The 19,882-nt window shown below is 48.1% G+C and overlaps 2 protein-coding genes across 4 annotated transcripts; both read right to left on the bottom strand.

Annotated features, from left to right (window-relative positions):
- Nucleotides 1–5,578: 5,578 nt before the first annotated feature.
- Nucleotides 5,579–10,797, bottom strand: SF3B4 (splicing factor 3b subunit 4). Its single transcript, XM_017877851.1, has 7 exons — nucleotides 10,159–10,797; nucleotides 9,598–9,726; nucleotides 8,819–9,361; nucleotides 8,283–8,489; nucleotides 6,311–6,484; nucleotides 6,041–6,199; nucleotides 5,579–5,704 (listed from the first exon to the last, which is right to left on the bottom strand). The coding sequence occupies exons 1-7, from the start codon at nucleotides 10,190–10,192 to the stop codon at nucleotides 5,676–5,678; spliced, it is 1,275 nt and encodes a 424-aa protein (XP_017733340.1). The 5' UTR covers nucleotides 10,193–10,797; the 3' UTR covers nucleotides 5,579–5,675.
- A 286-nt stretch (nucleotides 10,798–11,083) lies between these two features.
- Nucleotides 11,084–19,737, bottom strand: MTMR11 (myotubularin related protein 11). 3 transcript variants are annotated; one of them, XM_017877848.1, is made up of 17 exons: nucleotides 19,418–19,737; nucleotides 19,004–19,079; nucleotides 18,386–18,507; nucleotides 18,104–18,164; nucleotides 17,790–17,932; nucleotides 17,253–17,331; nucleotides 16,996–17,131; nucleotides 16,661–16,748; nucleotides 16,415–16,503; nucleotides 16,206–16,330; nucleotides 14,702–14,768; nucleotides 14,388–14,458; nucleotides 13,703–13,869; nucleotides 13,231–13,404; nucleotides 12,796–12,978; nucleotides 12,056–12,349; nucleotides 11,084–11,750 (listed from the first exon to the last, which is right to left on the bottom strand). In XM_017877848.1, exons 1-17 carry the CDS (start codon nucleotides 19,481–19,483, stop codon nucleotides 11,562–11,564), a joined length of 2,130 nt encoding a protein of 709 aa, XP_017733337.1. In that variant the 5' UTR covers nucleotides 19,484–19,737; the 3' UTR covers nucleotides 11,084–11,561. The 3 variants fall into 3 exon arrangements, with proteins under 3 accessions (XP_017733337.1, XP_017733338.1, XP_017733339.1); XM_017877849.1 differs by having other exon boundaries at nucleotides 13,703–13,773; XM_017877850.1 differs by lacking the exons at nucleotides 17,790–17,932; nucleotides 18,104–18,164 and having other exon boundaries at nucleotides 19,418–19,715.
- Between the last annotated feature and the right edge of the window lie 145 nt (nucleotides 19,738–19,882).

The following is a 19,882-nucleotide window of genomic DNA, read 5'->3' as shown; positions in this document are numbered from 1 at the left end:
CGCCACTGAGCATCGGGAGAGACCATTGGTGGGGGGGAGAGAAAAAAGGATGGGGAGGGAGTCAGGGCACGGGGAGAAATGATGAAAGGGCCGGGGGTTGTCACAAGAACAGCTGGAAATGGCACACAGCCCTTCCCAGGCCCTTCGTAGTAAAAGATAAAAGGAACTAAAGAAAAAAACAGTGATGTTAGGAAGACTAGTGGGAAGACGGAGATGGGGAATGTGGCAGCCCCTTCCTTAGCACCCCAGTCTCAGTATGGCAGGACTCAATAATTTCAGGGGTTTTTGCTGCCTTCAAAACACCTCCCTTGCCTTCTCCACTGCTCTCAAACTCCTTTTTCACAACAGTCTCCCAAATCCAGAGTGCTCCTACTCCAAGTTTACCTGGACATTTTAGAGAAAGCAGAGATAACAAGGTGTGATTTCTATCCTGAACTGCCAAAGTCAGAGACCCCTGGATTCCTTCCATCTCTTTCCTCAAAAAAAACAGTCCAGGTTACTTACTTACAGTGCAGACCTCCTCATCCTGTCTATTCAGTTGGTGGTAGCAGAAGTATTGGGGAAGCTGAGGGATTTTTACAGACCTGACCAACTGGACAGATCCCCTTCCATTAATTTGCTCCAGTGACTCAAAAAGGATCCTTCTCAATACCCTTCTCCATTTTCTCTTACTCTCTTCAACCTCCCTCCTCTCCACACACTTGTCCTTCCCAGGCAGGAAGAAGTAAATTGGTTTCAGCTTTTCCTTTCATCTTTCCTTTGCTCCTGCACTAATAACCTGGACTCAGAGATCCAAGACATGCCACTTGGTGACACTTGATGACCATCCCTGCCGAAGGAGTGAGAGGAAATGCAGTGATTGGGGAAAATACATCCTGAATGTGCCTACGTCAGATAAGATCAGGACCTTCTGGACAGCACTGACCTGGGTTTGGACCTGGGTTCTCACTGCTAACAAGCTGTCAATTCTTGGTCAAGTTCTCCACATCTGTGAACTTCAGGTTTCTCATCTGGAAAAGGGGGGCTTGTACTAGATGCTGCATCAGGTTCTTCTCAGATCTAATAGCATGTGATTCTACTTTACTAAATGTGGAGGCTTCAGAATGCTGAGATATATACATGGAGAAAGCTGACAGGCTATGTCCAAAGAGACCACACAGGTAACATTTGACAGGTTGAATTTACATCTGACAGGGACATGGGCCTGGGCTTTGCAGACTCCAAAGCTAGATCTTGGAAACAATCATTCATGCCAACAAAGTTCACAGTCCTCTGAAATATAAAGCCATAATACATAAATATTAAATTATCATAAATATTTAACTGTTACTCAGACTGAAAACTATCTACATGTCTAGTACATTCGCTCCCTGAAGCCAAATCAGAATCATAATGTCAATGTATAAATGCACAATGACATTACTGGAGGATTTGTATCTTTAATGGCATCTGGCCATCTGCAATAAGGAGCCATGCCAATGGGTCCAGAAAACTCTTCTTGGCAATAATCTTCTACCCCCACCTCTTTGCTATGGGCAGCCTTGCCAGCACTCCTGGACTACTCTGAATCTCATGGCTTTCCAGGATGGTGCTTGAACTGGCCTCAGGAACTCTTCCCTTACTAGGCTTTCATTGCTGACCCCTCTTCAGATTAACACATATTGTTTTTTTTTTTTTTTGAAATGGACTCTCACTCTGTCTTCCAGGCTGGAGTGCAGTGGCGCGATCTCAGCTCACTGTAACCTCCGCCTCCCAGGTTCAAGTGATTCCCCTGCCTCAGCCTCCCAAGCAACTAGGTCTACAGACATGTGCCACCACACCCAGCTAACATTTTTTTTTTTTTTTTTTTTTTAGACAGTCTTGCTCCTTCACCCAGGCTGGAGTGCAGTGGCGCCATCTCGGCTCACTGCAAGCTCCACCTCCCGGGTTCACGCCATTCTCCTGCCTCAGCCTACACAGTAGCTGGGACTACAGGTGCCCACCACTATGCCCGGCTAATTTTTTATATTTTTAGTAGAGACAGGTTTCACTGTGTTAGCCAGGATGGTCTTAATCTCCTGACCTTGTGATCTGCCCACCTCGGCCTCCCAAAGGGCTGGGATTACAGGCATGAGCCACCACGCCCGGCTAACTTTTGTATTTTTAATGGAGACAGGGTTTCCCCATGTTGGCCAGGCTGGTCTCGAACTGATCTTCGAGTGATCCACTCACCTCTGCCTCCCAAAGTGCTGGGATTACAGGCATGAGCCACCACACACAGCCAGGCTGACAACATTCTTTATTTAATGTGTTAACATTTTCAATTAGGTTATAGCCGAGTCCTGCTGGCAGGGAGTCGTTTCTTCCCTTTAAGGTGACTTTGCCTACTCTCCACTGATACCTTATTTGCTAAAATAGAAATCTTGTACTCTTAGAGTGAAAGCTTATACCATCAGCCCTCCATATCCATGGGTTTGGCATCCATGGATTCAACCAACTGTGGATGGAAAATGTAGTTAAGCCTATGATGGTTGCATTTGTACTGAACATGTATAGACATTCTCCTCTTGACATTTATTTCCTAAACAATACAGTATAACAACTACTCGCATAGTATTTACACTGCATTAGGTATCACAAGTAATCTAGATATGATTTAAAACACACTGGAGGATGTGCCCAGGTTATATGCAAATGTGCCATTTTATATAAGAGATTTGAGCATTTGTGAATTTTGATTATCTGTGGAGGGTCCTGGAATCAATCCCTTGAGAATACGCAGATGCCTGTATATATTTTCAAGTTCTGAGGGAAGACTTCATCATTTTCCCCCAGGTGCCAGTGCCCTATCCCACCAATCACTTCTTTGTAGTCTGCTTTGCTGGGGTCATTTAATTTTAGAGTTCCTATGGGCTCAGTCCCAGGGGCGGGAAGGCTTCTACTCTCTTCTTGCTCACCACAGGCAGTCCCGACTTTAATACTGTCTATATGCGGATGATTCCCATTTATATCTGCAGTCCAGACCTTCCTATCAAGCCCCGACTCAAAATCTCCATTCAATTATCACCACACGAACATCTAATAAGCACATCAAACTGGGGCAGCTAGAATTTCCGAGCCAATAGCCTCCAGGCTGAAGCAGCTGCCTCCCCTTACCTCAATGTTGTTTCAAGTGGTTCCCTGCCATGATGTGAAAAGGGCTGAGAAATGATTTTGGGAGCTCCCTAACTGGCTCTGACCTCAGCCTGCCTCCAATCCCAAACAGCTCTAGTGCATTATACACCATGCTATTTATCAATCTGTTTCTCCTCAGAAACATCCCATCCACCTCGAATTTCTCCTTGCCTGGGAAAGGTCTATCCTTCCTTTAAGATTAAATGCAGGTATCACTTTTTTTCCCAGGAAGTTTTCCTGTACTTTTCTTTTTTTGACGGGGTAGGTGGGGGACAGTTTCGCTCTTGTTGCCCAGGCTGGAATGCAATGACTTGATCTCAGCTCACTGCAACCTCCACCTCTCAGATTCAAGCGATTCTCCTGTCTCAGCCTCCTGAGTAGCTGGGATTACAGGCGCCTGCCACTGCACCTGGCTAATTTTTGGTATTTTTAGTAGAGACGGAGTTTCATCATGTTGCCCAGGCTGGTCTCGAACTCCTGACCTCAAGTGGTCTGCCCACCTCAGCCTCCCAAAGTGCTGGGATTACAGGCGTGAGCCACTGCACCTGGTCATTTTCCTGGACTTTCATGCCAGAATAGGTAACTTTCTCCCTGCTCTCAAAATATTTTGTTTCATTAACAGTCTCGGCCGGGCGCGGTGGCTCAAGCCTGTAATCCCAGCACTTTGGGAGGNAAAAAAAAAAAAAAAACCCACCACGACCTTATCTGAACTGAGTTAGAGAAGATAAAGTATAGTTGTGGCAGAACTGCCTTGCTTATCTTTGAATCCTCGGCTGCCACCAACAGAGAGCCTTTGTAGGTACCATAAAAATATTAATGAGAATGATGGAAGAGAACAAGAGGGCTGGGCTCACTTCTTGCCTAGAATTTAGTAAAGTTCATGGTTACATAAGCCAGAGGGCACTTCAAGAAAGGTGTGACTTAACAGGATCAATGTGGCAAAGAACATGGGGGAGAAAAAGGCTATTGGATTTGGTCTACTGAAAAGTCTTTAAACTCAGATTAAATGTGATGAAAATCAAGTTTGGAAGGACTGAAAATGAGAAAAAAATTGAAATACAAACTCCTTATGAGATGACTATTTACAGACATCTGTAGGAACAGAACGAAATGGAACATTTACTGTCTCCATTTACTCATTTTAACTTTGTTTTGTATTATGTAAGACATCTATATTGTTCCAAATGAAAAACACATTAACACAGTATACTCAGAGAATCCAACTTCCCTCAATATCCCCTCCCTCGCCAGTGTTATCAATTTCCATTAGTATTTGGTTTATCCTTTCTTTTTTTCTGGAGTTGGAGTCTCGCTCTGTCGCCCAGGCTGGAATGCAATGGCGCAATCTCGGCTCACTGCAGCCTCCGCCTCCCAGATTCAAGCGATTCTCCTGCCTCAGCCTCCTGAGTAGCTGGTTTACCCATTTTTAAAAACGTTAATACATATATATATATGCCACCCTTAGAGAAGGTAGCACACTATACACATTATTTTTCTTCACTTGGAGATCTCTCCACAGCAGTATATAGAGACCATCTCCATTCCTTTTTACAGCTGCTCAGTACTCTGTTGCATGAATTTATCAGTTTATTCAACCCATCCCTTTACTGATGGAGATGTGAGTTGTTTCCAATCTACTGCCATTATAACGGTGCTGGAATAAATTGCTTAGTGTATGTTACTTCATTTTTTGCCAGACTATCTCCAGATACATCTGTTCTCACTTTAAAACAATAATCTGGCTGGGTGAGGTGACTCACGTCTGTAATTCCAGCCCTTTGGGAGGGTGAGGCAGGGGGATCGCTTGAGTCCAGGAGTTCAAAACCAGTCTGGGCAACATGGCAAAACCTCACCTCTACAAAAAATACAAAAATTAGCTGGATGTGATGGCACACACCTGTGATCCCAGCTACTTGGGAGGCTTTGGTGGGAGAATCATCTGAGCCTGGGAGGTTGGGGGCGCAGTGAGCCGTGATCATGCTACCGTACTCCAGCCTAGGCAACAGAGCAAGACCATGTCTCCAAAAAAAAAAACAAAACAAAAGAAAAAAACACGATGATCCTATGCTATAGATATTGGGTCCCTATCTTCCAAACGAGAAGATAAGCTCTATGTAAGGAAACAATTACTCTAGTGCACAGCAGCGCTCAGCAACTGCAACAGCACATTACAGAACAAGCCTTTAAAATGTGGAGTAAGCACCCTTGCTCCTACTCCTACCTTACCATTCTTTTCATGATACTCTGACATCTCTTCTTAAAGAAGAAAAGTTACTGTTGTCAAGGAAAACACCACAAATAACAAGCAGTTTCGTTTTATTTTCTCTGTGCATTTGCAAAATACTCAGCACCAACATAAAAAAGAAATACCTCCTGTGGAAAAGTTACATTAAAAGGGGAATGGGGTGGGGGTGCTGAAAGGGATTAGTACCTTAGCCCCAAGAAGCTACAGCATCTCTGATTGGTCCAAGGAATAGAAAAGATATTGGGAAGATGTAACAGGAGGAAGGAAAAATGTGAATTTACTGAGGGAGAGGGCCTCGAAGCGGTCCTCGAGGGGGAACTGGTGGCCGGGGAGTGGGTCTGGGTGGAGGGAGAGGCCCCGCTGGTAGCCATAGGGTGGGGTCGTGGAGGGCCAGTGTATCCATGCGGGGCATCAGTGGAGGAGGTCCACGCATACCATGCGGAGGCATAGGACCTGGGTGACCTGCAAGGAGTAAAAGAAAAGTTAGTAAGGGCACGGGACAAGGGATGTGCCTACAGGAAGCTGTAAGAACATGATAGGTACAGATGAGGGAGGTGGCTAGAGACGACTTACCCATGGGAGATCCGAATGGAGGCCCTCGGGGGGGCATGCCCATTGGAGGAGGTCCANCTCGAAGCGGTCCTCGAGGGGGAACTGGTGGCCGGGGAGTGGGTCTGGGTGGAGGGAGAGGCCCCCGCTGGTAGCCATAGGGTGGGGGTCGTGGAGGGCCAGTGTATCCATGCGGGGGCATCAGTGGAGGAGGTCCACGCATACCATGCGGAGGCATAGGACCTGGGTGACCTGCAAGGAGTAAAAGAAAAGTTAGTAAGGGCACGGGACAAGGGATGTGCCTACAGGAAGCTGTAAGAACATGATAGGTACAGATGAGGGAGGTGGCTAGAGACGACTTACCCATGGGAGATCCGAATGGAGGCCCTCGGGGGGGCATGCCCATTGGAGGAGGTCCAGGATGAGGCATTCCAGGTGGTGGTCGGGGTGGTGGCTGCCCCCCAGAGCCTGGGGGTCCAGCGTGGGGATGTCCCAAGCCATGAGGGCCATGGTGTGCCAGTTGCATCTGAGACATCCCTATGAAAATAAGACAGACACAAGAGGAAAAGAGACAAAGAGAAGAAGGCAAAGAAAATAGAGAAAAGAAGAGAACAAAATTAGAAAGAAAGTGACATCAGAAAGAGAACTATACAGAAAAAAGGGTATAGAAAATAAGGCTGGCTGGGCACAGTGGCTCATGCCAATAATCTTAGCACTTTGGGCGGCCTAGGTGGATCACTTGAGCCCAGGAGTTCAAGACCAGCCTGGGCAACATAGTGAGAACCCATCTCTATCAAAAAATACTTTTAATTAGCCAGGCATGGTGGTGTGTGCCTGTAGTCCCAGGTACTCAGGAGGCTGAGGTGGGAGGATCACTTGGGCCTGAGACGTCAAGGCTACAATGAGCCAAAACTACACTACTGCACTCCAGCCTGGATGAAAGAGTGAGACCCCATCACCAAAACAAAAAAACAAAAAAACAAAAGAACAAAAAAGAAGGGTGGTAAAAAGTGCTCCCTATCCTTGACCCTATTCCAGCAGCACAAACCAACCAATTACTCAATCAACTCCTTACCCTCTTTGCTTGCTTCTTCCATGGTTTAGGTACTGTAACAGTAATGCTGAAGTATATAACAAGTGGGGTAATAACTCTGTTGATAGGATTTGAGAAAGTAGCAGAGAACATACTGTCTAAGCAAAGATCTAATTCTAAAGGATGAATGCTTCAGGAGGGTAAGATCATGGGAAGAAAGCATCCCAAGCAGAAAGATTACAGGTGTGTCAAACAGCACAGTATATTCCAGGAAATGCCAGTTAACTCAGTAATCAGGAGCAAAATGCAGTTATAGAAATGAGGGGCAGGGGCCAGCTCATAAAGAGCTGTGAATGCTTGGGTTTTACTCTGTAAGTAAAAGGGAGCAACAGAGGAATTTTGAGCAAGTGTGTACACATCTGTGTTTTAAAAAACCTACTCTGTGAAAGTAGATCAAAGTTAGGGAAAACTGGAGTCAAAGTGGCAGGAGATTACTACAATAAATTAAGTGTTAAAAAATGAGGGAATGAGAGACTGAACTAGGACACTGGCCATGGGGAGAGATGCCACTGATATTAAACAAGACTTGGTATTAAGAGTGGGGTGATAGGGAGCAGTCAAACATCGCTCTCAGATTCATGAATTAAGCACCTGAAAAAAAAGACTGCTAGAGAAAGAATGGGTTTGAAGGAGAGGGACAGAAAAATGACGCTATCTATTAAGCAGCAGCATTAAAGCATTAAGGATCCAGAATGTCAACAGCTATGGACTAGAGATACAGATCTAGGAGGCATCAGTATACACCCAATTAAAACTATAGATATATGCAGAAAAGAGAAACAAGCACAAAAATCTAGGCACAAGCAGACACGAGTCTATCATGGTAGCTAAGATTAAGGAGTCAGAGAGAGGGGTGGAGGATCCAGAAAAGCAAAAGCAAAAAGAGACGAGAATTTCAAAGAGGAGGACACGACTAGTTTCAAGTACATCAGAGGCCAAACTAGATAAGGAGCAGAAGAGTCCCCGAGATTTGGCACTTAGGTCACCACTTTGAGATGGAGTCAGAGAAGAGAATGGAACTAAAGGTTAAAGAAATAAAAACCAGCAAGTATAGTCTTCTTGTCAGAAAAACTTAAGAAATGGATTCAGGGAGGTAGATGTTAGAGAGTATTTTGTATGTTTTTATAATAGAATGTCTGAAGGAAACTCTAAAACTGTTACTGTTGAGGAACAGAGGGCAGCAGGGTGAGAGGTAACAGAGATGCTCTACCAAGCTCTTCCCTCCCAACAAAGCACACCTACCTGGATGGGGCATCCCACCTGGTGGGAATGGGTGAGGATGTGAGTGTCCATGACCAGGATGTCCTGCCCCTGGGGTTCCTGCCGATGGGGGGCCATGTCCTGCAGCTCCAGGAGGCATAGGTGGTGGGGGCATGGCTGGGGGTATCCCAGGTGGGAGGGCTCCAGGAGGTGGCACTGGGGGTGGGAAGGAGCCAGGAGGAGGCATGCCTATAGAGGAAATGGAAAAAGGAAAAGTTAATGGTAGTGAGGAGAAAATGTCTTTAAAGAGCCTGTCCTGATCTGGCCTCTCCAGGCAGGGTGAGCTCTTTCCCCCTCCTCCCAGTGCTCTAAAATCAAAAGCAATGTTAGAAAAGTCAACCAACTTCACCCTCCTAAAGAAACCCAACAACTTTCTTCTCCACCACTACCATCACCCCTCAGTCCTCTTCCTATTGTTCACTGACTCCATGTCCCATCCCCCTTTCAGGCTCTTTTTTTCTTCCTCCTGACTCTCTCCCCCAACCTTAAGACAAACAAATTTTAACCAAAAGCTTTACCTGGTGGAGGAAGCCCAGACCCCAATGATGATACCACAGGATTGGGGGCAGAGGGTGGAGGAGGTGCATCTGCAAACAGCTGATGAGGGCGGTCAGCCTGGGAGAGCGGGTTCTGAGCTGCCAGAAGTCGTTCGGCTGCTGAGCCATGGCGCTCACCCTTGGAGTCCTTCTTGAAGGCATAAGATACGGTGATAGGGCGGTTACAGAGGTACTGCCCATTCATGGCTTCAATTGCTGCATCCGAAGCATCAAATGAAGCAAAATTAATAAAGGCATAACCTTTGGAGTTGCCTGTGTCAGGGTCCCGCATAATCTTGGGGGTTTGTAAGATGACCCCAAAGGCGCTGAAAGTATCATAAAGCAACTTCTCATCAATCTCAGGGTCCAGGTTCCCAATGAAAATGTTGGCCCCTACATCCAGGTTTTTGTTGTGGGCTGATGCCTTGTTCACCCGTATTGGCTTCCCATAGAGTTTGATCATGTTCATGATCTTAATGGCATAGTCAGCATCTTCCTCACTCAAGAATTCCACAAAGCCATAGCCTGGAGAAGTGGAGAAGAGGAGGTTAACAACATAAGAGATTGAAAATGGGGAAAACTCATCTACCCTCTAATCACAAAGAACAAGAAAGAAACAACCTCACTTAAGAATGGTTCCAGAAATAAACTGAACAGAGGCTTAAAAGAAAGAAATACTTTAGGTTGCTCATGTTATTCCAAAACAGTTGTGAATACTGCTGGAACCCTCCAGAAGCAATTTGCCCTTGTCATGTACTCACCTTGGTGCTGGCCAGTGACTCTATCCTTTGGCATGTGGGTGTTGACTACTGGTCCAGCCTGGAGAAACAGTTCCCACAACAGTGGTTCACTAACCTTCTCATCCAGGCCCCCCACGTACACAGTGGCATCTGAAGGGAGGGAGCAGAAAGTTAGAGCAAGGGTGAGAGTATAACAGGAAAGGAGGTGATGTAAACATGAAGATGGAACCCAACCAGGGGAACTGGGGACGCGGGTAGGGGACAGGAGCCAAAAAAAAAAAGTTAAACCCTTAAACTTCTCTCTTCCCAGGACTTCGGGAATCCTTTGAAGTCTAATTTAGTATTCTGAGTGGATCTTTTTGTTTTTTTGAGTGAGAACTCAGCAGGGGATTGGACGTAAGTATCACACCCACAGGCCTCAGCCAGCACCTGGCCACCCCGCCCCCAGGAGGCACGGGGCCGGGCTCGCGCCCTCTGGGGAAGGGATGAGTCCAGTCTCCCACCCCTGCAGAGGCACTTCTGGCTGTAGTAGGGGCCTCTTAGCCACGCTGAGCCCATTCCAGACTTTCCCCCTCCAGTTACCCTGGTTCCGCTCGGAGATCGGCCCGGCAGCCATGGCGAAAGAGCTCCCGCCGTCTCCCAGCAGCGGTTCCGCCTTCTGACCTCAGCACGACTTCCAGTTCCGGGGCGAAGGCGGACGTAGCGGTGGGCGGAGCCGCGGAAGAGGAGGTGCCTGGAAGCGGCTGCAACCATCTTAGGAGCCTCCAGACTTAACCCAGGTTGGGAGGTGGAGTCTTCCGCTCCCGCGCTGAGGTGCCGCTGCTAGTGGTCTTAGCGAGGAGGGCGGAACGGAAACGCTCAGACCGTCTTAATGCACTGCTAGACTGGAAAGAATCACACTGCTCCCAAAAATGTAAATTCGAAAGCTAAAAGAACAGAAACTTCAGTTTTCATATATTTTGTGGCCAGTGATGATCTTTTGTTGTCCAGAGAAGGACGTGCTGAGGAGTCCCCCCAACCCGAGGACTTGGCTGCTTTCAGGCGCAGAGGGAACCTTCCATCTCGCCTGCAACCTTCTTGCAGATTTGGCCTCAACAGCCCTGATTTGGGCTGGAGGTATTTGGTTTTCCCTCAGGGGAGGAGACTGCGAAATGTCTGAGCTGGAATGACGTCTGCGCTCATCTCGTCGTAATTGCATGGGGAGGGTGAGGGCTGCTCCAAGGTGGTGTGTGACCACAGGTGAGGGGTGGATGGGATCGGAGCTCAGAGACTTCAGTCTGGATCTCTAGAACAGTCTGGCGCATCTGCCTCTAAATGGGAGACACATACGAGAATCCTTTCCCCAAACTGCACTTGAATTCTGCAGAGTCTCACCAAATCCAGTTCCCCTATTTCCTTAGCAATAATATGGTAGATGCCCTCCTCTCTTGGGTCATACCCACCTTTTACCCACCACTTTCCTACCTAGGAGAGTCCTTTATTCAAACACAAGAAACAATGCCAGCAATGTGTATAAATACTATGCTTTAATGAGCCCCTTAAATAGAAATTCCACTACAAAAATACAGAGGAGACAGGGTGTTTCCTGTATCCGCCTCATTCCCATAGAAAACTATAAGGGAAGAAATGGAAGTCGGAATTAAAGCAGCAGCAAGGCGAGGTGAGAATGCGATCTCTAGGCCATCTTGTTGGGACTGATGAACAGCATCTCTGATCTCACGATTTAACATCTGGTTATCCAGAAGGGATGCAATTGGCCTAAAAAAACCGATCAATTTCTGGATTGTTTTTGTTTCTTAATCCTTCAAATGACAAGAAACAAAAATATCCGTAGGAACTAAGCAAGACAAGACAAGAGTTGGAGCAGTTAACACCACCATCTGCAGCAGAAACTCAGACCTTCTTAGTGAACTTAAGGGCTGGAGTGTGAACGCTGAGGCTGCAAGTCCAGATTAAAAAAAAAAAGGATTAGACAGTACCCTCCTCTACCCCAGATCCCCCTCTGCTCTGCCTTTGAGAATGCCCACAATTTCAGTGGGATTGAGAATGGTATGTGGATCTCTTTTCTTGGAGTGAACTTCAGGAGATATTCTTGGTGTCCATTTCCGTAATAGCTCCTGAAGATGGGATAGCTCATCCTGGAGGCCAGAGATTGTGGGAGATGAGAGGCCCATCTGGGGAGGAGGCAAAGAGGAACAGAGAGGAATACTGTTGTGGCTCTGGCCCCCTGCTTCTCTGCTACTTCTGGTGTCTTTAATTCTGTTTCCCTTTCCAGCTGTGCCCTAAATTCCACTTAATCTAAGCCACAAGCACTTTCCCGCACCTCCTACACTCCCAAACCCTGTTTGATACCAAGAGGAGTAGAACTTCACTACCCAGTCCCCCCAGCCTTCAGCTCCTTGCCTTTCCAGCTCCTGTTCATCTGGTTCGGCAGAGTCAAGTCCCTTCTCCCACTCCCAGTCTTATTTTCCCTTCTTACCTGGACCTCAGGCCTTCCCCTCAGGTAGCAGCGTCTCCAGAACCTGATCTGGGGTCCCAGATATCCAGGCAGCAGCAGCCCTGGAGGTAAAGGGCAAGCTCCCCAATGTGAGGGGAGACCCCATTCCTGGTCAGCCAGGCTTTCAGAGGAGATAGCAGGTCGAGGGAGCCAACGAGAAGAGACTGCCAGCAGGGAGGGACTGTCCCGCCAAGGACAGAGCTGATTCAAGGGGGTCAATGCTCCTCTAGAGAAGAGCCACACAGAACTGGGGGGTCCAGGAATCATGAAGCTTGGCTAAAGGGAAAAGGAAATCAACTGGCAACCGAGAGACCAGATAAGCCTAGTTTCCCCAATCTGGATCGGGATAGGGTATCCTGCCGCCATCCATTCACTGTACTGGTGACTAGAACTACAAGCCTCCCCATGAGAACTCTTCTACCCTCCTCATTAGGCTTCAACTAAGCCTCAGGACTGATTAAGGTTGATCTTAGGGCAACTTATGTGTGCATGAGACAGGAAGATGAGTAAACAGACTTGAGGAAGGACAAAAAGGGTGCCCTCTGTGCTATTCTAGGACTTCTGTCTTCCTAGGGACACCCAGGGACTATAAGTGACAGCTGCAGAAGAGTAGTGGAGTAGCTTTCCCTAAGGAACTCAAGACATTGTGTCTTTCACTTCTCACTGTCATAGCATGAGCCTGTGGGAACGTCAAGGGAATTTAGGAAGTTTAGACGTTTCACCTGCGGTCTAGTGAGCCAGGAATCTGGACAGTGTTCTGGGTCATAGCCAGGATTCTGGAATTGTAGTATCTGTGCATTGCTATAGCGTAAATCCCAGTCCCAGACAGACAGCTGCAGGTTAAGAGAGTTCCCAGCTGGGGGCTGGGAGTATCCTGGGGTGTAGACTTGTGTATAGGAGTTTAACTGGACAGAGGAAGCAAGAAAAAGGATGGTTACACACAGTCCTCCCACATCTAGAGACAAATCATGAGATTCTTACCTCTTATTCTAGGAAAGATATAGCGCAAAAGTCCTGTCCTGAAAATGAGACTAAATCTCCCCCTCCCCACCCACAGACCTCACTTCTCATAAAACAAATCAAGACCAAACTTCAGAGAGTACATCTCAATGGAAAAAAAAAAAAAAAAACACGAGTCAAAAATAGAAGTCACTGACCTGTCCGCTCTGCTTTCCGCGCTCCCAGGGGGTATTTCTCAGGAAGGTAAGGGTGTCAGGAACCCTGACGCTGTCATGAAGAGCAAGAAGGAAAAACTCAGAGAATTCAAAATCAGCTGGAAACTGCTGGAGGAGCTGCCAGACACAATCAAGGAAGAGGAGAAACACCGGAGCCTGAAAAGAGAGAAATTAAGAGGTTGGAAGGGATTACTGGGACCCGAAGAGGGAGGATGATGAGATGATAAGGGAATGGGGAACCCAGGGAATAGGGAGCACTATGGAGGTCGGAGAATGAAAATCTGAATTGAGGGTAGCAGGGGCTTATGAGGCCTCACTCATCAGGATCTTCATCTCAGCCTAACCTCGGGGCCCTTCTGACCGGATTCACCTCCAGTGGATTATACAAAATAATTTTCTCATTCTCTTACTTCTTTAGTAATATCCCCCCGATGCCATCCCGAATTGTTCTCACCTCTTCACTGGCCCCAGTTCCCCCAAGCCGAGTCAGGAAGGGATGTCCAGCTGCCACCCACTCTCGCTGCACTAGGGATTGGAAGCCAAACAGTGTTCGGGCTTCAGGGGCTGAAAGCAGCTGGACGAGTGAAGAGAGGAGGCCATTGAGATCACGATCACCGCGCTCTGGGTGATAAAGAGGAAGAAGGGACAAAGAAGAGGGGTCCAAGAAACTAGGGCAGAAGAGAATGAGAAGAGAAATATGGCAATGAGAAGTGAGAGGCACAGAGGGGAAAGGTTTGGGGTAGGAAGGATTGAGAGAGCACATAGAAGTGAAGAAAAAACAAAGACCTTGAATGATTCACATCCTAGACTCCACCCGGATAGAAATACCCAGTTTCACATGTAAGGAGCAGAATCACAATTCTCAAACCAGCTTCCACACTGCCCTTCCCACCCCAACCCCAGTCCCCACCCACTGATGGAAGGAAAGGAACAAAGAGGCTAAGACCATCCTAGTGTCAGGGACCACAAGTTGTGATGGGGAGGCAGAGGTAGCACTGAAGGATGAGAGTAGAGCTCGCATGTAGTTCCCAGGAACAGGAGAGGAAGAAGCCTTACGGGTCTCCCTCCCTGAATGCAATCTGGTCAGGTGGGTAAAGAAAAGAGGCAAAGAATGGAATGGGCTTACCCAAGGAACTCACCTTGAAGTATTACAGAACGAACCCTGGATGTCACTAATACTGAAATGTCACTGGCCTTTCGAAGACAAGCCCTGGAGGAGCAGATGAGGAAGAGGGAGGAAAAATGATAAGCCTAGGGGAATGGAGTGATGGGTCATGGGATGGAATAAGGCCAACTCCAAATCCTATCCCTCTTTCTTCTAAAAAGCAGAAAATGGCAGTCTTCTTGGGAAGCTGAGGAGAAGAACTAAAGAAAGGCCATTTAGGAGCCCAAGTTAACAGAAGTTTGAAGAAGGTTGAATTATAAATGATGGCTAGAAGAAGCGAAGGAGTACCTGATATAGTCCAGCCATCGTGTTCCTTCCAGGGCTGAAAGCCATTTATCCTCAGCTACAGATGAATCTGATAGAGGGTAGAAAGATCAGAAAGGCAAAGAGATTAGAACTCAGGATTCAGGATTCAGGTTGATAGCCTGCTGGGTTAAGAATAGGAATGAAAAGTAATTATAAATGGCCAGGATGGTTTTCTAAAATTAAACTGTGGTGATGGTTGTACAACATTGTAAATACAATAAAACTCACTGAATTGTATACTTCAGTGAAGGGTAAATTTTATGGTATGTACATTATGTTTCAATAAAGCTGTTTAAAAAAGAATAAATTGGGGTCAAGAAAACAGGAAATCAGTGAGTCTGTGGGAGAGGTGGGAGAGATGGGAGGTGAGTAGAAAACAGTCTCACTGGCTGGGCACGGTGACTCATGCCTATAATCCCAGCACTTTAGGAGGACGAGGTGGGTGGATCACCTGAGGAGTTCAAGACTAGCCTAGTCTAACATGGGGAACATGGTGAAACCTCGTCTCTAGTAAAAATACAAAAATTGCTGGGCATGGTGGCGGGCGCCTGTAATCCCAGTTACTAGAGAGGCTGAGGCAGGAGAACCGCTTGAACGTGGGAGTTGGAGGTTGCAGTGAGCCGAGATTGCGCCACTGCACTCCAGCCTGGGCGACAGAGGGAGACTCCGTCTCATCTGCCTTTTTTTTTTTTTTTTTTGAGGACGGCGAGTCGTCGCTCTGTTGCCAGGCTGGAGTGCAGTTGGGCACTATCTACCGGCTCACTGCATAGCTCCGCCGACCTTCCTGCGGTTCACACCAGTTCTCCTGCCTCAGCCTCCCTCGGAAGCTGGGGACTACAGGTGCGCCGCCACCACACCTGGCTAAATTTTTTGTATTTTTAGTAGAGACGGAGGTATTCACGTGTTCGCCAGGATGGTCTCCGTCTCCTGCCGCATGATTCGGCGCGCACTCGGCCTCCCAAAGTTCTGCGATGTTCTGGGATTACAGGCGTGAGCCACCGCACCTGGCCTTTTTGTTTTGTTTTGTTTTGTTTTTGTTTTTTTTTAAATGAGTTTCACTCTTGTCACCTAGGCTGGAATGCAATGGCACATTCTCAGTTCACCCGCCTCCTGAGTTCAAGCGATTCTCTGTGCCTCAGCCTCCCAAGTAGCCAGGATTACAGGCATCTGCCACTGCACCCAGCTAATTTTTATTTTTTTTATTTTTTTTTTATTTTTAGTAGAAACAGGGTTTCACCACGTTGGCCAGGTTAGTCTCAAACTCCTGACCTCAGGTGATCCACCTGCCTCGGCCTCCCATAGTGCTGAGATTACAGGCGTGAGCCACCATGCCCAGCCGAGACTCCGTCTCAAGAAAAAAAAAAGAAAAGAAAAGAAAAGAGGCTCATTGGACTAAAGTGCTACTCATCTACAGCAAGCAAAGGGTAAACCAGGTTAGGCTCAGCAGACCTAGGGGTGAGGGTGAGGGGTCAAAGGTTATTCTCACCAGGCAGGCAGAGGGCCCTCAGCCTCAGGTGGGCAAGTTGGACATCTGCAAGGCTAGGCAGCTCATCCATAGTGTCTACCAGGACAACATCTGAATGCCCAGCCTGGAGCATCGACTCCACTGCTCTGGAGGGGAGGGAGTCAGGAAATAAGAGAAGGAGTCTGCCCTGAGCACCTAACCCTTGATTCTTCTCATCAAGCCTCCCTCACCTGATATCCTCCTTGTTAGGGTCGCTGGCTGTATAGAAGCCTCCACAGCGGAGAAGATCACTGCCCCCAGGGTGATGCCAGGACAAGCGCTTCACATGGGGCAGAAGAGGGTCATTGTGGGAGAAACACCTAGCTCCACGCTACCCTTGCCCCCACACTGACCTCACAGAGCTTCCTCCCTCCACATTGTCCCTGGCCTCCCATGACCCTCTAATCCACAGCCATTACCCTAACCCTCACACTGACCGGTCCACGGCCCTGATGAAAGTGGCCAAATGCTCTCCTGACCTCACTGTCCAGAATTCGGTTAGGGACCCAGAAGTAACGGGGGAGGCTGTGAAATGAGAGTGGTATTACAGTTTGGCTCAGTGACTTCATTACAACGTAAAGCTGTTATTACAAGGAAGCTGCTTCGGAAGGACCATTCCAAGGGATTTCAGGTTTAGGGATCTAGGAGGTAAGGGAGATAGCTTTGTGGGTGTCTAGGAGGCTGGAGTTTGTGGGAAGTCCTAGCTTTAGAGGATCAAGGAACTAAGGGAAGATTGAGAGAGCAGCAGGGTTGGGGTGCACTGGGGCATCACCTGGTGGCTACGTCGAACCTCTCGTTGACCGTGCTGACTCTCCAGCCTCTGGCTGCCTGCTTCTTCCGCTCAGTCTCCCAGTCTTCCGCTGTCTCCATGAGAGGAACTGGTGGTTTTCTGGAGCCAGAACCCTGGCCTAGAACAGGAGTGAGACATAGAGGAGGAAGGAGAAAATCAGAGACAGCTTCTCAGCTCTTTGTCGTCAGCCATCCTCTGCTTTTTCAGATTCTTCCTTATCCTAAAGTACTCTCACTCACCAGCCTTGCTCAGGGTTATCCCCGAATACTGTTGGGCTGGATTGCTCTGAGCTCTGGCTTGGACAATGGCCATGGTCACCTGTGGAGGAGAGGACATTCCATCCTTTGGCTTAGGCTGAGTAAGTGAAAAGAAGGAAATGGAGCACATGTGTTGCTCCACTCTCTTTGCCAATAATAAAGAAGAACAGTGAAGACAGGCCCTAGAGAAGGGGGCTTCCTCAGGTCATGGGGACTGGGGTTGGGAGAACAAATCCGGAACCACAGAATCCTAGAATGATGATTCTGGGAGGAATCCTGGTTTTTCAGAGGAGGAAACTCGCCCAGAGTCACACCGCTGGTAATTAATAGAGTAAGGCTAGAGCGCAGGCTCTTTACTCTCATCACACAATCATTTATCCCAGCCTTTTAGCCTTTCCTTGAGAGAAGCAGGGGGAATGATGAGAGGATCCTAGGGACTGGAGAAATCTCGGAAATTGTCAGGGAGAGGATCCCAAGGTTCTGAGATGAGGAGGAAGCCTCAGGTTAGGGGCCTCTTACCTGAAAAGCCTGAGGCTCTAGGCCTCCGGCCTCAAAACCAACTCTGAGTAGCCGGAAGTCTCGGCCATGAATCATAATCTCCTCAGGGATAAATTTAAGCAGGGACCCTGGACGGAGGAGCTGGACTCGGGACAAGCCGCTCACTGAAGTCAAGAGGTACAGAGCAGTGTAACCATGGACCAGGGTCCCTCCAGAAGGGACTCTTCCAGCCCATCCCACTCCATCCCTGCTGTTTTCTGAGAATACAGGAAGGATGAGGAGGAGGGAGTTCCAACACCCCCAGTGAACCCCTTCACCAAACCCCCCCAACTTACCAGCCTCTAATCGCCCAATGTTGACCAGGGCAAAATCGTATTCACTGCTTAAGGGAGTGTCCTAGAGGAAGCACGTGACTGGGTAGACATCTGAAATGGCCCTCATTTTCCTACTCTGGCAGCCCCAACCCCTAGGGGGCAACTACCCTAGAGAGAGTTCCCACTGATTATCAATGACACATTCAAAAGACAGCCCTTAACCCATAATGTTTGTCTAAATCCTGCTAGATTCCCCTACCCGTTTCCCACTAGCTGTCATTTCTGTTGCCCCAACCATCTCACCTGATTCTGCTGCCATCCACAGGGCTGGAAGGTGACCCTAAAGTTGGTACAGATGAGGGTTCCAGACAATTCAGGTTCCAGCCCCTTCCTCACCCCTGGGGCCCATGCTAGGATCTGCTCCCCTAAAGGGGAAGAAGGGAAGCCCCGTTACGACTATTCCCAGTGTTGCCCACACTTGGATACACCCCCCTCTCTGAGAAAGGGAGATCTAAATAGGGAAGATTAAAATCCTCCCCAAAGCCCACTACAATGTAAGCTTATGAGGAGGAAAGATATGTGTGTGTGTATATATATATATTTATTTATTTAATATATATATATATATTTAAATTTCTGTAACTAGAACAGAGCCTAGAACAGGGCCTGGCACATAGCAGGCACTAACTATGTATTGAATAAGTAAATTTGAAAAGGGGTAACAGGGTTAAGGAAACAGAAGGAATGTCAAGGTCCAGCTCTCAGCCAGCTCTAGAGGCCGTTGGGGAGGACAGCGAGCCTCAGGCAGAAGTACTTTGAGCCAGGAGAGGAACACAGGGGTATCTTTGGTGAGGGCATGAAACGAGATTGGTGTAGGATGAAATTTGGAAGAGTCTTTGGAGAGTGCTGTTGCATTATTACCTGGGAGGCATCTGGAGGCCAGGCAACTGCTAGGCTGACGACTCCTGGGCTCCGGCATCCTGCTTTCCTGGACAGACTTTGGTCCAGAGAGTTGAGAGGGGTCTAGAGTTAACCCCTAGGCTCCCCAACTCCCCAAAGGTAGCTGCCTTTAGAGGCCTACACTCACACTCTCGGGGGAAACTGAGATCAGTGTCTGTGGGGAGCTCCAGACCTACCAGGGCTGGCAGACAGTAAAGGGAGGGGCTGGTTAATGGATAATGAGACACCGAACTTGAAACTATGAAAAAGACAGACCAGGCTTATAGGACAGACACACCCTCCTCCTCCTCTAGAACCTTTGCTTCCCCCTTTTATCTCCACCTCATCCCCATTCTCACCCTCTTGCCGACACCCCCCCCAATTCCTTCTCCTTACCCCCATCTCTGGCTCCTCCTTCTGGGGGGCAATGTTGAAACTCTGGCCCCGGCCCCCCCACCACATTTCTCTGGCTCCATCCGGGGACGGAGCAGTTAAGGGTGGGAAACCTCAAGGATGCTCACCCACCTCAGGGAGAGGCTGAGTCTTGTTGAGAAGAGGGCAGTTAGGGAGAGGGGTATGGGGTTGGACACAAGGGAAAGGAGCATTTGAGGTGCACGGAGCAGAGTGTGGGGGTCCTTGGAAAGGTGTGTCCAGCCCAGCCTGAGAAGTCTCCTCGGAAACTTCAGTCGGCTCTGGAGAGGGCGGGAGAGATGCCCAGCCCCTTAAAGGAGAATACACACAATTCTGGAAAAGTGGAGAGGAAACGGTGGAATCTGAGACGGACGGGTTGGGGAGAAATGGGGACTGAGAGAAAAATATCGACTCCCTTCTTTACCCCAATCCCAGACCCTGTTCTCTTCC

Source organism: Rhinopithecus bieti, unplaced genomic scaffold, assembly GCF_001698545.2.
Source record: "Rhinopithecus bieti isolate Rb0 unplaced genomic scaffold, ASM169854v2 scaffold_10548, whole genome shotgun sequence".
Taxonomy (NCBI): Eukaryota; Metazoa; Chordata; class Mammalia; order Primates; family Cercopithecidae; genus Rhinopithecus; species Rhinopithecus bieti.
This window is presented reverse-complemented; position numbering and strand designations above follow the sequence as displayed.

Excerpts from the sequence above, each read along its gene's own strand:
- SF3B4 (XM_017877851.1), bottom strand. The coding sequence starts at position 10,192 with ATGGCTGCCGGGCCGATCTCCGAGCGGAACCAGG. Across the intron at positions 8,490-8,818 it reads GTCTGGGCTTCCTCCACCAG|GCATGCCTCCTCCTGGCTCC; the intron begins GTAAAGCTTTTG and ends TTTCCTCTATAG. Across the intron at positions 6,200-6,310 it reads TCCATTCGGATCTCCCATGG|GTCACCCAGGTCCTATGCCT; the intron begins GTAAGTCGTCTC and ends TACTCCTTGCAG.
- MTMR11 (XM_017877848.1), bottom strand. The coding sequence starts at position 19,483 with ATGTGGTGGGGGGGCCGGGGCCAGAGTTTCAACATTGCCCCCCAGAAG. Across the intron at positions 17,933-18,103 it reads CATTGGGCGATTAGAGGCTG|TGAGCGGCTTGTCCCGAGTC; the intron begins GTAAGTTGGGGG and ends TCTTGACTTCAG. Across the intron at positions 11,751-12,055 it reads GGGGAAGGCCTGAGGTCCAG|ATGGGCCTCTCATCTCCCAC; the intron begins GTAAGAAGGGAA and ends CCTCCTCCCCAG.